The sequence below is a fragment of the Carlito syrichta genome, unplaced genomic scaffold (assembly GCF_000164805.1).
Source record: "Carlito syrichta isolate Samal-C Ts95f unplaced genomic scaffold, Tarsius_syrichta-2.0.1 Scaffold312962, whole genome shotgun sequence".
Lineage (NCBI taxonomy): Eukaryota > Metazoa > Chordata > Mammalia > Primates > Tarsiidae > Carlito > Carlito syrichta.
In genome coordinates this window covers 158,885-176,333 of record NW_007257058.1, presented here as the reverse complement: position 1 = coordinate 176,333, position 17,449 = coordinate 158,885, and the positions used below count along the sequence as shown (strand labels likewise).

The following is a 17,449-nucleotide window of genomic DNA, read 5'->3' as shown; positions in this document are numbered from 1 at the left end:
GCCACTGCACTCCAGTCTGGATGACAGAGTGAGACTCTAATTAAAAAAAAAAAAAAAATGTATCTTTCTCTTTTTTTTGTTTTTTGAGTTGGAGTTTCACTTCATTATCCAGGCTGGAGTACAGTGGCACGCGCTCAGCCACCCCAGTGTTGACCTGCTGGGCTCTGGCGACCCTTCCGCCTCAGCCTCCCAAGTAGCCGGAACTACAGGTATGCACTATCACACCTGGCAAACTTTTGAATTTATTGTAGAGTTCTTGCCAAGTTGCCTGGATTGGTCTCAAAACTGTGGGCTCAGGCAATCCTTCGCTGCAGCCTCCCAAAGTGCTGGGATTACAGGCTGAGCCACCGAGACTGGCCTAAAATATATATTTCTTAAAATTTAATATATCATTTCAAATAAGCAAAGTCATTTATAACCTTAATTCTTTTTTCTAATTGAGATAAAAATTTTTCATAAAATTTACCATTTTAACCATTCTTGTGAGTTCAGTTCAGTGGCATTAAGTACATTCACATCATCGTGCAGCCTCTCCAGAAATCTTTCATCTTCCCAAATTAAAACTTGTGCCCATGACACAGCAACCCTTCTCCCTCTTCCCCAGCCCTTGGCAGCCATCATTCCACCTTCTGTTCTATGAATTGGCCTACTTTAGAGACCTCATGGAGTGGAATCATAAAGCACTTGTCCTTTCTATCTTATTTCACATAGCTTGATATTGTCAAGGTTCAAACATGTAGTATGTAGCATGTGTGTATTTTAAGGCTAAACTTTGGAACACTCGGACTAACAGGGCTGTAGGTTTTACACTGACTCCCTCAGATGGCAGGGTAGAGGAAGTGAGATAGTTGTGGCCAAGAGCACCTGTAAAACTATCCCCTGACACTGTCTTTCGGGAGGTCTATGGGACGCTTGTATCCAGATCCTTGAGAGGAGGAGCCAAAGCCAATCTGGGTAATATCTTTTGGTAGTAAAGAATTGTGAACTGTCTTCCCTCAAAGGGTCATATCCTAAGAGCTCCCCAGTGAACTTCAAGAGGCAGGGACCATGACCTGAAGTTGTCCCAGAAAAGTAAATGTTAAACCAAAAGAGGTCTTTGTACAGACAGAGTTCCCCAGGGGAAACCATGCCAGTCGTTGATTCCACCAACATAGCCATGCGAAGACGTCCCAGACTCAGCAGGCCACTTGCTTCCATTTTACATGTGCTCCTCTTTGGGCCAGAGAGGAGCAGATGCCTCCACACTCAGACAGTTAAGAAGAGCAAGGAAAGATGGAAAAGGTGCTGAACTGGACGCAGGAGGTCTGCGTGGAATGTTGGGTCCACGAAAACGAACATTGCTAGGCCCTGGGAGCAGGGTGATACTCATCAGTTCCAGGGTGGACATCAGGTTCTTTGAGATGTTAAAAAATCAGAAAATGAGATGTTAGAAAATCAGAAGCTGAGGACACCATTTTCTTTCTTTGAGGTGGCCCATACCTTGGTTGATTTAGAGGGTGGCAATGATGAGGAATGCCACCAAGAACAATTCCCTGCACTTGGCCCACTTGGGTTGAGGTCACTTTCCCCAGCACAGGAGGACAATTGTGGTACTCACAAGGTGTTGAGGACTCTCTGGGTCCCAGCAGCATTGCCACACACTTCCCAAGCACTGTCACCTTTACTCTTCCCATCTCCCCAAGGAGGCACATGTGACTACTGCTCCCACATGAAAGAGAAGGAGAATGAAGCTCAGAGAGGCCTAGTTACATGATTGACCAGGGCTGAACCCTGGTCTGTATGACACGAGGGGCCCAGCTTGGTTGGGTGATGAGCTGACTCATGGCCTCTCCAAGCTAGCCACAATAGTGGGCATCATTGCCACTTTCCAGTGAAGTGAGGAGTCATTAAGGACAACCACCTGTCTCAACAAAGTCGTTTCTATATTCTCTGCGAGAGGAGGGCTTGACTAAGAGGTCCTTCGGGTCTGAGTGCCTCTCTGAAGGAAGATCACGGCCTTGGTTCCTCCTACTCTTCAGCAGCCTTGCCATTTCAAGCAAAGCAGCAGAACCGGTGCCTGGTGGCTCTGGGCTGGGGAAGCGATGCTCTTTCCCTTCTGTAGCTGAATCTGTATTTCAGCTCCAGCAGGTGCTCACTGTTCAGTGGTGGCACCGGGCTATGGGGGTCCTTGTCACGGGTGCCACCACATTCTCCAGAGCACTGGACTAGGCTGGTTGGTGAAGACAGCATCAGCTCAGCCCCTTCTTCCCCCCTTGACATCTGCCACCCAGCTATGGTGTCACAAGTTGCTTCTCCATTAAATAGTGAAAGAGAAGCAGGAGGAGGAGAGGAATCCAGATCAGTTGAGGAAAGGAAACGAGTATTTGTCCCACTAAGATATCAGTGATCTTCAGGCCCGGGCACAGCACTCACTAGCCCCGGCTCCCCTTGCCCTAAGTAATGGAGGGCTGGTTCCTGGACCAATAGTCTGGCACTCCTGAAAATATCGACTTGTCTTTATCCATGCCTGCTCCATCCATTTCCAGAGACAGGCACATAGCAGATTCAAATAAGTAACCCTTAGATTTATTCAGAACTCACTTGTCTTTGTGCTTATATGTCCCCTCCCCCACCCCTTAACTCCACAGTACTGACAGACCTATCTCCTGGGACCACTGATGTGGAGAGGAGCTGGACAGACCCAGGAATTCCCAGATCTTATGAAAACACATGGTTCTGGGAAGGCTGGCAGGCATCTCCGACAGAGGGGGACATGGGCCAAAGATGCACTTGGTCCAGTTGGGACAGGGTGTGACTTGGACATCACTCTTCACAGAAAAATAATCTGAAAATACCCTTGGCTGGTTCTATCCCTGAGAAAGTGACTTTGCATTTCCAAAGGGATTTGGAAAAGTTATTCCCCGTTGTCCCAATTTGTGAAAAGTCACCATTTTATGAAGCAAATTATTTCAAAGTGAGGGTGGAGAATGTGTGTGTCTTCTCAAGGAGAATGGGTCAAGCCAACCCTGACCTCCAGCCCTGCATAGAAATGAATTTGAATTGAATATTAACACTGACTGGAGCAGAATGGATCACACGACCAGCTGCTAAATCTAGTTACCCACACATCCATTCTTCTTTTTTTTTAATTTTACCAGAAAGTACTTTTGAAGTACTTAATTGGGGCGCTTACTGGAAAGGCAGTGTATATACAGGAGAAGTCAGGAGTCTGGGGTTCAAGTCCTGGCTGAGCCTCTGTGTCCCATCTGTAGAATGGAACTCCTAATACTTGTCCTTTCTGCTCCATGGGAATTTTCTGAGACTCGAGTAAGAAAATGTCTTTTGAAGTCCTCTATGAAGTAATGTGTTCCCATCAGTCACTTAATATGCATTTGTTGGGCACCTACCAAGTACACAGATCAGTGGTAGCTGCCAAGGGGAATATAATCACTTGTCTCCACCCTGGGGTTAGACTTTACAAACATCAACATCAGAAACAACTCAGCAGCCTGTAATCCCTCATCTTTGGGAGGCTGAGGTGAGTGGATTGCCTGAGCTCACAGGCTCAAGACCCACCTGGGCAACTTGGCGAACCCTCATCTCTACAGTAAATCAAAAACCAGCTGGGCGTGGTAGCGTGCACCTGTAATTCCGGCTACTCGGAAGGCGGAGGCGGAAGGATCTCCGAAGCCCAGCAGGTCCAGGCTACGGTGGCCGGGAGTGGCCACTGCACTCCAGTCTGGGAGACAGAGTGAGACTCCAACTCAAAAAAAAAAAAAAAAAAAAAAGAAACAACTCAGGGCCTGGTGTAGTGGCTCACGCCTGAAATCCTAGCACTTTTGGAAGCCAAGGCAAAAGGATTGCTTGAGCCCAGGAGTTTGCGACTAGCCTGGGGAATACAGCGAGACCTTGTCACTACAGAAAATAAAAATATTAGCTGGGCATGGTGGCACACACCTGTAGTCCCAGCTATTCAGGAGGCTGAGGTGGAAGGATTGCCTGAGCCCAGGAGGTTGGGCCTTCAGTGTGCCATGATTATGCCACTGCTCTCCAGACCAGGTGACAGAGTGAGACCCCAACTCAACAAAACAAAACAACCCAGGTGACATCGTGTCTGCTTCCACACACCTAACCCATCCAGAGAAAACCAGGCCCTGTCTCCCCCTGGCTGGTGAAACCACTTCTCTCTATGACATGGCATTTTCTAGCCCAAGTTAATTCCAGAAGGGAGTTTTCTGAAGGCTTTTTATTCTTCTTTGTGCCTCTGCTAAGCTTTCCCAAGAACTGCTGCTTTCTGGACCGGGACACAGGACAGAGTTTGGTGCCGCTCTTTCTTTGCTTGCGACTGCATGGCATCACCAGAGGTAAGTCCCGGCCCAGGTGAGTGCATCTACAGGAAAGCTGCTGGGGACCCAATCACGCTTAGCCACTGCCAGAGGAGTCAGCTGCAATCTGGAATTGTCCCTTCCAAGCCATTTGACTTTGGGAAGGTCATGTAACTACTTGATCTCAGTTTCCCTGCCGGTCTCATCAGAAAGATCATCATGAAAGATCATCAGAGCTTTCATGAAGTACAATGGCATCTACAAGGGGCTTATACATTGCAAAGCACTTATAGCTGCCACGAGCTGTTTCATCACCATCTCAGCACGTGCCCTGTCTCTAAGCAGGTGATTCACCTCTAGGTCCCTTATTGGGCAGTTTGACAGAAAACTCTGCGTCTGTGCTCCACACTAGGCTTGTGCTCTGTCAACCTCATGCTCTGGGCACAGGGAAAGACAACTGCAACTTGGAAAGAGCAGGGAAATATTGGGGAGCTTGTTTGGGCAGTCCAAGAGGCCACTCAGTGGGACTTTTGCATCTGAAAGGACATCTGAAAACTTTTTCAATGCCATTTCCAGCTAGCTGTCCAGGTATAATAAGTAACTCTAAAACTCAGAATGGTTAATGGAACCAGTTAGCTTTGTCCCAGAGAGAGGGGTGGGTGGAGTACCCTGTAATTTATGCATAGCTTACTGATTCCTGGGGCCCTGGGAAGTGACACCTAGGGAAAAGTATGAGAAGAAAAATAAAAACAGAAGCAACTTTTTTTTTTTTTTTTTTTGAGTTGGAGTCTCATTCTGTTGCCCAGACTGGAGTGCAGTGGCACACTTCCGGCCACCGCAGCCTCGACCTGCTGGGCTCCGGCGATCCTTCCGCCTCAGCCTTCTAAGCAGCCGGAATTACAGGTGCGCGCTACCACGCCCGGCTGATTTTTTGATTTATTGTAGAGATGAGGTCTCGCTGCCCAGGCGGATCTCGAACCCGCAGGCTCGGGCAACCCACTCACCTCAGCCTCCCAAAGGCGCGGGATTACAGGCTGAGTCACTGAGCCCAGCTAATTTTTGATTTATTGTAGAGATGAGTTCTCGCCAAGTTGCCCAGGCGGGTCTCGAACCCGCGGACTCAGGCAATCCACTCACCTCAGCCTCCCAAGGTGCGGGATTACAGGCTGAGCTACCGAGCCCGGCCTGTATATATTTTTAAAAGATAATTAATTCGGAGTACAAAAGGAATTGACTCTGAATACAATCACAGTGATTCTGAGATATTTTATTCCCATTTTACCAAACAAACCTTAAATGAGACCATGTGCTTTTTTCCCTTCCCTCAGTCCCTGGCTTATTTATTTTCCTTTCTATAAATGAGATTTTGAGGTCCTGTTATGAATGAAACTGTAAAAATGTTCTCTTTGTGTTTCTTCCAAGGTGAGGACTTGGAAGAGTTAAGGCACATTAACTTCTTCCCGGAGTCGTGGCTGGTCCGGGTTACAGCCAACCATTACTATGCTGTAAGTTGCCCGCTCGGCAAGGAACAATTATTAAAATGTATTACCTCTAACTTTGCTCTTCCTGGAGATGTGTTTCACATTGGAAAACTCTGGGCCGTTGAGATCAGGACATATCTGGATCCTCCTCCAGGGGAAATGGGGAGAACGGAGCCTGGGAGGAGAGGAGGAGAGAGGAGACCCAGCCTTGGAACTGGTCCACCTGCCATGTTGATCTGGAGGGTTAGATGGGATGCAGGAGCTCTGGACACACTGTTCCCCACACCAAGTGCCCTAACAGTCACAAATGTGGCATGTATTTGCTGTGGAGAATTTCCAAAATGCAGAGAAATTGAAACAAAGAAAAGAAATACCGTCAGACACATTACCCAATGACAACCACTGTTAACATCTCATTGTATTGTATTATACTGTATGTATTGTGTTTCAGTCCTTTTGTACACACACGCCCACACACCCACAGACTCATTTAAATGTGCTTCCTAGCACCACTTTTAATGACTGCAAACTCTTCTGCCAAGAGGATGTGCTATGATCGATGTTACTTTGTCATTCCCTTATTGTAGAAAATTCATGGTGTTTTCAATCGTTTGCTATTATAAAGGACACTGTGGGAAACATATTTGAACCTAATGGTTTCTTTTACTATACTTTGAATAATTTTCTCATAGGCAAGCCTCAAGTGCAGAAATACTGGCACAAAATGGAATGTGCATGTTTGTTCTTGGTACATTTTTTTTTTTTTTTTTTTTTAGTTGGAGTCTCACTCTGTTACCCAGACTGGAGTGCAGTGGTCGCTCCCGACCACCGCAGCCTCGACCTGCTGGGCTCCGGCGATCCTTCCGCCTCAGCCTTCCAAGTAGCTGGAACTACAGGCGCGTGCTACCACGCCTGGCTAATTTTTGATTTTTATTGTAGAGATGAGGGCTTGCCAAGTTGCCCAGGTGGATCTCGAACCTGCGGGCTCAGGCAATTCACTCACCTCAGCCTCCCAAAGGCGCGGGATTACAGGCTGAGCCACCGAGCCTGGCTTCTTGGTACATATTGACGGGTGTTGAGACCAAATTACTCTTCCCCCATGAGTAAATGAGCATGCCTCGCTTTGTACATCCTCAGCAATGTGGAACATTTTAATTTCAAATCACTTTTGTTAATTGAAGAGGGAACAATGGTGTCTCATGTTTGAATATGCATTTCCTTTATTACCTGTAAATATGAATATGTGTCCACACATTTCTCCGGTGTGAATTGTCTATGCAAACTGTTGCCCTTCCTATGTGTTTCTAATCTTGCATTTTCAGAGATGAAGCAGGGCAGTGTGTGAGTTCTGAGGATCTGTGAGTCACTAGTTAACATTCAGTCTAGCTCAACAAATACCTATTGTAATGTGCAAACTACAGTACTCAGTGTTTCCTGCACAGCAGATAATCATTCCACAGAAGGGTACTTCTGTGGGACATAACTCAGAATGATGCTGCAACAGCAGAGAGAAGGGACAGTTTGCTCTGACATCTCAGGAAGTTTCCCGCCTCCTGTCTCCTTCCTTTTGCCCCATGCTGCCAAAATCAATCTCGCAAATTCACCCCCTCCTTGACCCTCACCTTGGAGCCCGCCACACGCATGAAGGGGCCTTACTTGCTTCTGACTTTGTGACCACGGTCATCCTGCCCCCGATCAAGCTATTTAGGTTCACATTTTATCTCCCAAGTGAGGCTGCTCGGATGCTTTTCTTTTTCTCCTCTTTGCATCCTCTGAAAGCACTGAGCACAATACCTAGCACAGAGCAGGTTTTCAGTAAATGCCCATGGATGGAATGGATGGCTGAAAGTAGAGTCTAGAGGCAGAACTCTATTCTTTTTTTTTTTTTGAGTTGGAGTCTCACTCTGTCACCCAGACTGGAGTGCAGCGGCATGCTCGCAGCCACCCCTGCGTCGACCCGCTGGCCTCCTGCAATCTTTCCACCTGTCTTCCAAGTAGCCGAAACTACAGGTGCATGCTACCATGCCCAGCTAATTTTTTGATTTACTGTAGAGACAAGGTCTCACCAAGTTGCCCGGGTGGGTCTCGAATCTGCCAGCTCAGGCAATCCACTCACCTCAGCCTCCCAAAGTGCTGCGATTACAGGCTGAGCCACTGAGCCCAGCCCAGAACTTTATTTTAAGCATGGTGGAAGTGTAGGGATCAAGGAACCAGCATGAAGATGACAAGAGGCACTTGTGTCCAGTGGATCAGGCTGCAGTAAACTGTGTGCATTTTCCTTTCAGCTGGAGAGTGGGGGTGACATGGTCCATCTGAAAGATTTTACCAACCAGGCTCTGAGATTTGGGCTGCTCTTTTCCCAGGTACTAAGAACCAAACCCAAACAAGGAGAAGAATCATCCCTTCCATGCTTGGTTAAGGACCTTTGGAGGGCAGTTCATGATTACTCTGGACCTCTGGTAGGAAGACCAGGGAAGAAGAGGGAATCATGGGTGTCTCTCCTATATTCTCACCAGCTCCTAGGAAATAATATTCACAAGGCAGGGGCCTGGGACAGGCTGTTCAGTAATCTGATGTGTCCCAAATTTCCCCACTAAGGTGGTGATCAGTTCTGGTTTTCCTGTGATGGAGGAGTTTCCCTGGGATGCATAACTTTCCGTTCTAAAACCAGGAAAGGCCTAAGCAAACTGGGATGGGTTTGTCATCCTATTTCCACAAGCATTGACAGCTGAAAACTGGCTCAACTAGAGACTCCATGCCAAGTCCGTGTTTAAGGTTGCAAGGGTAAACTCATTGTAGGCAGCTATTTTGACAGATCCCAGAATCAAACAGCAGTGTGTCAAGGTTCTGCAAGTTATCTTGGTGTTCAGTCACCAGGGGAGCATCTGGGGCTGGTGGCTGTGCTCTACTTGGGTTCCCTGTGATAGGCGCAATTCACCAAGAAATTGCTGGTCTCCTTTGATTTTTTTAAAGGCACCCCAATAGTGAGCTCAAAAGAATTAGTGTTTCAGGGACTCGGGGCTCTGAAAGCTATCACCAGAGATTCCCCTTTGGGTCATATCTGGATCGGCTCTGGGTCATAACCTGTCCCTTGGTTGCAGAGACCTGCCTAAGTGGGCAGATGTAGATGACAGGGGTCAGGACTTCCTGTGAGTGCCATGAGCATGGAGTGGCTCTTAGGCTCATTGAATTTGGATTGAATGCTTTGTTTCAAAGGTCTGCAGACCACAGGTCATCCAAGAACATGCCTAACCCATTCTCTTTCTCATTAAGGACTATGCTAAGTAAATACTATTGTCACTGCTCAATAACTACTACTAACTAACTTGTACTAACTCTAGTAACTGTTAGTAGTAGCTACTGTACTAAGGATTTATGGAGTCACTACACTGTGGCTTTTTAAAAGCCTTTTTCTAGGCTAAAATTGCTGTTGTAGTCACTTTTAAATCAGTTGCCAGATGAGTCACTTTTGCTGTTGTTGCTATAATTTGTTTCACTGTGTCCTCTTGATTTGAAAACTAAAGATGGTTTCCCCCTTCACTTTGTGCTTCCCTTTCCCAATTTAGGAATATACAACTTATTCAAAAATGATTGCTGTGTATGGATTTTTCTTTGAGATAAAGGGAATCAAACATGATGCAACCTCATATAGTTTTTACATGCAGGTAAGAAGGACCTGGAAGGTGAGTCTCTGAAACAGCCTTTTAGATTGAGTCACTTCATGCTGAATTAATAATAATAATTGATTAATTATTAATTAACAATCAATATGAAGTGTATTGTAAGTGCTGATCGTGCTCATATATGTGATGCCATTAGGAGGTAGGTATTGTTAGCCCATTTAGCAGATGAGACCCTCAAAACTGAGAGCCTTCATGTTCATATGACCTCTATTGATCAAGCCAGGGTTAAATCTTCATCTCCTATCTCCATAAATGGGGGCACAATTCATCTTCCATTCATACATGTGTGATGCTTTACAGATGGTCATTCTTCCGTGAAGGTGACAGGTAGTGCCTCCAAGTGGGAAAGGGGGTGATTTGTTTAGTGTGGCAAAGCAGGCTGTGGGCAGGACCCTGGAAAAGGCAGGAAGGTGCTTGACTTTCCCTCCCTGCTCCTGCTGGACTAGGGGAGGCCGGAAAATGCCACACTTGGGAGCAGAGAGTGCACAATCAAATGGCCTGTGTATTGCATGACCTGGGCAAGTCCCAGGTCCTGCTCTACCCAGTTTCCTCACCTTTAAGACAAAGGACAGAATGAGACCTTCCTCACTGGGTTTTTGTGAGTATGAAATGTGTTAATTTGTGCAAATGACTTGGAATAAGGCCTGACATACAATGCACTGTATGCATTAGTATGATGAGAATGATAGTGACAATGACAACCATGAGGAAGGACCACTATTTTCCCCTTAGGATTTACTTATGTCTCTCTTTCCTAAACTACAAGCTTTTGAGAAACCATATCTTATTAATCTTTTTACAACTACTGCCAATGACAGTACCTGGAACACAGGGGAGTTTTAAATGACTGACTGAATGGATGGATCAATGAATCAATGCATGAATAAAACCAAAGTTTTAGTCCCAACTGTGCCACTACTACATTAAGTGCCCCTGAGCAAGTTGTTTTCTTCCTGGGATCTCAGTTCTTGACCTCCAGTGACTAAGGCATCTTCCTACTCAATGGATTTTTTGAAATAGAAGAGACATAACATCACCAGTCAAAATTCCCATATGAATACTATGTTGGTTTCTTAATTCTGACCAAGCGATAATGAAGGTTGACTTAGTGGCGTTTTCCTGAGTTGGCCAAAACCCAGTCCATCAGCCAGCGATTTATGTAAGGTGAGGGCTCCTGTGACAGCTGACTCAGCAGTGGCTCTCAGGAAATGGTACCATTTGGCAAACGGCCTCTTCCTGCCTACGCACATTATACAGGAAGCTCTATATGCTAAGAACCGGGTCTCACAGTTCACCTGAGATGGGTTTCTCTGTCTGCAGAGAAAAAGGCACACGGACCTGGAAGTTTCTTCCTTGGTCGGTGAGTACACCCTGGTCAGCCTGAGAGCAGAACGCTTGGTGAAGTATGAGATCCGAGCCCAGGCCCTGGTGGATGGCAGGTGGCTGGAGTTCAGGACAAACCAGATCACACAGAAGTTTGGATTCATCAAGCCGACCTGCAAAAGCCATGCAAGTGCTCGTCTTTTTCTTTTGTTTCCTTTTTGCTCTTTCACTCCCTCACCCCTTTTTGGAAACCACTGGCTTTTAATCTCTAGTGATCTCTAGTGATCTCTAGTGATCTACACTGGAGATCACTGGACAAGCTTGCTCAATTTCTTAAGGATTATCATAGCTCCAAATAATGCTAAAGAGACCCTTTCTAGAATGAAAAACAGGGGATACGGATAACTATAATTCAAATCAGACTACCTGACGTGGATAACACTAGAACCGTATGAGCATCCAAGTGTATTTTTTTAGGTGGGGGAGGTTCAGTGAAGTGTATTTATTTACATCACCACCTCCACTGGTGCCTGTGTATAACCCATCACCTCCCCGGAAATCCACAGCTGGGACCCATCTGCGTCCCTCTGGCCCATCTGAGGAGGACCATACTCATCTACCTGTGTGGATGGGGCCAGCATCCAGGCAGATTCATTGCCTGGGATGGCTTCTGACAGTCACGATCTAGAAATTGCCAGAGTCTAGGAGTGCGAAACTCTTTGGGCTGTGACTTCAAGGAGATCTGGGAGCCTCTCTTACTTATGGGACTTGGCCATAAGCCAGTGAGTAATTCCCAGTCCTGACTGCACATTAGAATCCCCTGGGGCCTTTACAATTTCCACGCCAGAGCCCCACCCAGATCACAAGGTCAGATACTCTGTGGGTAGAGCCTGGGTAACAATATTTTTAAAAAACTTCCCACGTTATTTTCTATGATGTTAGAAACCAGAATAGCAATTTCCTTTGTGGGTGTGAGTAAGAGGGACTGAGATATTAACCAAGAAGGAGAATGAAGGAGATTTCCATAAGGCTGGAAATATCCTTTATCTTGATCAGACTGAGGTTTACACAGGAGTGTTTACTTTGTGAAAATTCATGATGGCTACAGCAGCCTCCTCCACCAGCTGGGCTCAGGTGATCCAGTTCAGCCTTCCAAGTAGCTGGAACTACAGGCACACGCCACTGTGCCTGGCTAATTTTATTTATTTATTATGGAGATGAGGTCTTGCCAAATGGCCCAGGCTGGTCTTGAAGCCTTGGGCTCAGGCAATCCTCTTGCCTTTGCCTCCCAAAGTGCTGGGATTACAGGCGTGAGCCACCCTGCCCAGCAAGATGTACATTTAAGAATTGTGCGCTTCATTGTATTTAAGTCATACCTAATTTTTTAAAGTTTGCTTTAAATACCATCTGTAGGTGATTCTAATGTGCAGCTAGAGTTGAGAACCACCAGCTTCTGCAATCAGGCCTTCCTCTTCCCCCTTTTAGAGGGCAATTGTGTTTACTCCAAAAGTTTTGTTTTGCTTGCTTTGTTTTGTTTCATGTTTTAGGCCTTGAAAATCCAAACTGTGGGCATCCCAATCTACGCAAGTTTCGCATTCATCTTCCCAATATCTTGACAGTTTCCAGAAGAATCCATGGGCTTTCCTCTCCCCGCCAGTCTGCATAAAAGAAAATAAAATGACATGAAAGGGAGTATTCAAGCCCTCAGCTGACTTTCCTGGTTTAGTGATGGTGTCATTGGAACTTTTGTTCACGTGTGTCTCATTTGAGTGTGGAAAGTGCCAGAGCCGAGAGTCTGTTTGCCGTCACTGACCTGCAGCATGCTGAGTCCAGCCCTAACTTTTTGCCCTCTCCGGGGGCTAGTGGGAGCACCTGCAGTAATGGCAGACAGCCACGGGGAGCGGCAAAGACTTCCTTTAAAATGTAGTTCTGCCTGCCGCCCAGAACAACAGGCCTGACAATTGTTCCTGGTAGTTTGGGCTCAGACAGAGTGAGAAGTAGAAAGGGAAGGAAGCCATTATAAGGTACAGAGTGACTTTTCTCATTTCTCATCCTACCTTTTTAAAATGGAGCGCTGTGGTTTTGAAAAAGGGAGGCAGAGAGCCTTTCTTCCCACTTATTAGTTTTCTTTCGCAGCACAACAAAGTACCACACATTTAGTGACTTGAAACAATGCATTTATTACTTCATCGTTTTCATGGTTGAGGAATCCAGGACCTTCACTGGGTCCTGTGCTCAGGGTCTCATAAGACTACAGTTTAGTGGCAGGCAGGCTGTGTTCTCATCTGAAGACAGGACCAGGGAGAGGCTGTGTCCAAGCACATTCAGGTTGTTGGCAGATTCATTTTCTTGCAGCTGTGTGACTGAGGACCCCCGCTGCTACCGGTGCTTGGGAAAAGACTGCCGAGGTCCTAGCGTCTCCCTGCAGTTCCCCCCCACGTGGCTCTCTACAGACATTTCAAAACATGGCTGTTGACTTCTCCCAGGTCAGCAAGAGAATCTTCTCTCACTCCAGTCTACTACGACAGCATCTTATACAATGCAACATGATCGTGAGAGGGACGGCTCATCCCCTTTGTCCTACTCTTTGGGTTAGGAGTAAGTCTTGTGTTTCACCCACACCCAAGGGGAGAGGATTATACAAGGGGTTACCTTAAGGTGTGTCCGCCACGTTGGGCTACCCATTGTCTTTGGAAAAGTGATGGAGAGTCAGTGATGCTGTGAAACCAGTGAATTGGGTAAGTTGAGCCTAATAATCACCTTTGAGTTGGACACAGGCTGGAGGAGTCTCCTTCCTAGCAGAGGAACCCCATGTCCTGTGCAGTCCTGGGAGGAAGGAGCAAAGGAACTAGGTATTGGGAGCCTGTTAGCGCCTCACCCTCCTCCAAGCCCTGTCCCCAGGCTCCCTCACCAGCTTGCTTCTGGCGAGGGCCAGTCAATGGGAAGCAGTGATGGGAGCTTGGGAGACAGAAAACAGGGGAGCCCATGTAGTTCTCACCCTCTGGGCTCAGAGGGCATTTTCCAGCACTGAATGTGTTTCCTCCCTGGCTCCAGCTCATTCTGTCCCCTCCCTCTGATGAGTAGCTCGTGCCTGGCAGCCTCCTGCTATGCTTCCAGCACCCATCAAGAGGCCCTGCTTCTGGTTTCGATAACACTACCTTGTTCTGGTGTCCCTCCAGCCCTCAGGGCTATAGTCTCTGTGTTCCGAGAGGAATTGCCGCCCCATGGCATTTTAGTTCCATAGGATAAAAAGGACAACAAGAACGAAAAACTCCAGCCCTCGCTGCAAGTCTCTGTGTTGCCTCATTCTCCCATTTGGCTTCTCAAGCCTTACTTCATCTGGGAACCAATTCTCTGTATTGTATCGATTCTGTTTGAAACCCCTGGAGTAGCTCATGTTTTCCAGGCTAGTCTCTGATATAAAGGGCTTTGATGAGTTGGTAGATGTGGCCCAGTGGTGGATGGTTGGATAACACAGCCTCAGTGATTCCTCCCATCCCTGCAGGCCCAGGACTAGGGTGAGCCAAGGGAGGTGCTTGCTTGAGCACAAAACCTAAGGGAGTACCAAAATACTCAATAATCCAGATAAATAACATGTTAAGGCAATACTTTAAAAATCAAAATCAATGCCAAAAAATCTATGGCATAACTTTATGAATTGTCATAAGTGAACACACCCATATTACTAGCACCCAGATCAAGCACAAAGAGCAAGGTCAGTTCCCCAGACTCACCCCGTGGCTCCCCCAAGGTAAACCACAACTCCGACTTTCATCACCACGAACTAGCATAGCCTTTTAGTTGAATCTCTTATACACAGACTCATATCATACAGCATGTCCTCTTTTGTGTCTGCATACTTTGGTTCCTCTTTACATTTAAAGAAGTTCATTCATGTTTTCATTAGGAACTTGCAGTTTATTTTCGAGTAAGCATGACAGTTCTGCTTAAAAAACGAAGTGTAACTTCTATAAAAATAATACAGATCGTTAAAGAAGAGTGAGAAAATACAAAGAAGAATGTAAAATGAACTGGGACTGCCAGCCCTGAGAAGCTTGGCAGGCGACCTTCCAGAAGGATTCCAAGGTGAACATATAGTTTTTCTTCCATTTACAATGGAATTGTGCAGTACATGCATCCTCAGAGCTGGTTTTTCTCTCCCAAGAGTTTAACAAGCCTGAGCCCGCAGGTTTGAGACCCGCCTGGGCAGCAAGACCTCATCTCTACAATAAATCAAAAACGCAGCTGGGTGTGGTAGCACATGCCTGTAATTCTGGCTACTTGGAAGGCTGAGGCGGAAGGATCGCCGGGGCCCAGCAGGTTGAGGCTGCGGTGGCCGGGAGCGGCCACTGCACTCCAGTCTGGGCGACAGAGTGAGACTCCAACTCAAAAAAAAAAAAAAAAAAAAGAGTTAAACAAGATGGTTTCTTCACTAGGGAGTACAATGTTAGGGGAGGAAGAGGATGATATGTTTATTTGACCTTCCAAGTGACTATTTGTACGATGTTAAAAAAGCCACTTGCCACTCACTTTCCATGAATGTCACTTTCGTGTCTATAAAAAGGGCATGCATCTACGAGAAACCCACAGCCAGCATACTATTAAACAGATATAAATTGGATCTAGTTCCCCTGAAAACTGGAATAAGACAAGGATGCCCACTCTCACCCTTCCTTTTCAACATAGTTTTGGAAGTCCTAGCAAAAGCAATCAGACAAGAGAAGGAGATCTGTGGTATCCAAATAGGAAAAGAGGAAGTCAAGTATCTCTTTGCTGACGATATGATTCTATACCTTGAAAACCCAAGAGAATCTGTCAAAAACCTTCTTGCACTGATATAGGATTTTGGCAAAGTCTCAGGGTATAAAATCAATGTGCAAAAGACAGTTGCATTTCTATACACCACCAACAAACAAACAGAAACCCAAATAAAAAGCACAATCCCATTCACAATAGCCAGAAAAATAATCAAATGCCTTGGCATCTTCCTAACTAGAGAGGTGGAAGACCTTTACAATGAAAACTACAAAACACTGCTCAAAGAAATCAAAGATGACACAAACAAATGAGAAAATATTCCATGCTCATGGATTGAAAAAATCAATATTGTTGTGGCCGGCTCGGTGGCTCAGCCTGTAATTCCGCGCTTTGGGAGGCCGAGGTGAGTGGATTACCTGAGCCTGCGGGTTTGAGACCCGCCTGGGCAACTTGACGAGACCTCATCTCTACAATAAATAAAAAAATTAGCCAGGCATGGTAGCGCGCGCCTGTAGTTCCAGCTACTTGGAAAGCTGAGCAGAAGGATTGGGAGCGTGCCACTGCACTCCAGTCTGGGCGACAGAGTGAGACTTCAACTCAAAAAAAAAACAAAAAAAACGTTGTTAAGATGTCCATCCTACCCAAGGCAATCTACAGATTTAATACAATACCCATTAAATTGCCAGCAGAATTCTTCTCAGAACTGAAAATGACAACACAGTAATAAATATGGAAACATAAAGGACCACAAATGGCCAAAACAATCCTCAGCAAAAAAAAAAACAAACAACAGAGCGGAGGTATCACACTCCCAGACTTTAAACTCTATTATAAAGCTACAGTAATCAAAACAGTCTGGTATTGGTACAAGAACAGGCATATAAACCAATGTGACAGGATAGAGATTCCAGAAGCAAAACCTCAATTTCTCAGCCAACTCACCTTTGACAATCTCCACCAACAACCACTGGGGAGAGGAGAACCTATTCAGTAAGTGGTGCTGAGAAACTGGCTGACCACATGCAGAAGATTAAAACAAGATCCCTACCTATCCCCATACACAAAAAATCAACTCTAAATGGATCAAAGACCTAAATGTAAAACCTCAAACTATAAGAACCTTAGAAAATGCAGGAGACGCCCTTATGGAAATTGGAATTGACAACCAATCCCTGATCAAAACCCCAAGTGCCCATGCCATAAGAGATAAGATAGACAAGTGGGACCTCAGCAAACTGACAAGCTTTGGCAATGCCAAAAAACCATCAAAGGGCAGGGAGACAGCCCACAGACTGGGAAAAAATATTTGCCAACTATGTGCCTGACAAAGGCCTAAGATCTAGGATCTGCAAGGAACTCAAACATGCCAAAAAGAAAAAAAAAAACAGCCCCATTACAACGTGGGCAAAAGATATGAATAGACAGTTCTCAAAAGAAGACATACGAGCAGCCAACAGATACATGAAAAAATGCTCAGCCTCACTAGTCATCAAAGAAATGCAAATTAAAACTACGCTGACATGCCACCTAACTCCAGTCAGGATAGCTACCATCCATAACTCAAAAAATAACAGATGCTGGAGAGGATGCGGCAAAAAGGGAACACTTCTACACTGTTGGTGGGAGTGTAAACTAGCACAGCTTCTGTGGAAAACAGTGTGGCGATTCCTAAAAGATCTAAAAATCGACCTTCCATACGACCCTGCAATCCCCCTACTGGAAATATACCCAGAAGAACTCAAATCACTCTATAAAAAAAGATACCTAGCAGGGTTCAGTGGCTCAGCCTGTAATCCTGCGCCTTTGGGAGGCTGAGGTGAGTGGATTGCCTGAGCCCGCGGGTTCGAGACCCACCTGGGCAGCGAGACCTCATCTCTACAATAAATCAAACTGTCAGCCG

The 17,449-nt window shown here is 46.0% G+C and overlaps 1 protein-coding gene across 1 annotated transcript in view; it reads left to right on the top strand.

The window, feature by feature from the left end:
* BTBD16 (BTB domain containing 16) overlaps positions 1–12,483 on the top strand; it is a 68,741-nt gene extending 56,258 nt beyond the window's left edge. The window contains exons 10-15 of the mRNA XM_008070105.2: positions 4,252–4,343; positions 5,727–5,809; positions 8,071–8,148; positions 9,352–9,450; positions 10,789–10,977; positions 12,339–12,483. Coding sequence (XP_008068296.2) covers positions 4,252–4,343; positions 5,727–5,809; positions 8,071–8,148; positions 9,352–9,450; positions 10,789–10,977; positions 12,339–12,407 — 610 coding nt within the window. The 3' untranslated portion in view covers positions 12,408–12,483. The remainder of the gene's footprint in view (positions 1–4,251; positions 4,344–5,726; positions 5,810–8,070; positions 8,149–9,351; positions 9,451–10,788; positions 10,978–12,338) is intronic.
* Positions 12,484–17,449: the final 4,966 nt, after the last annotated feature.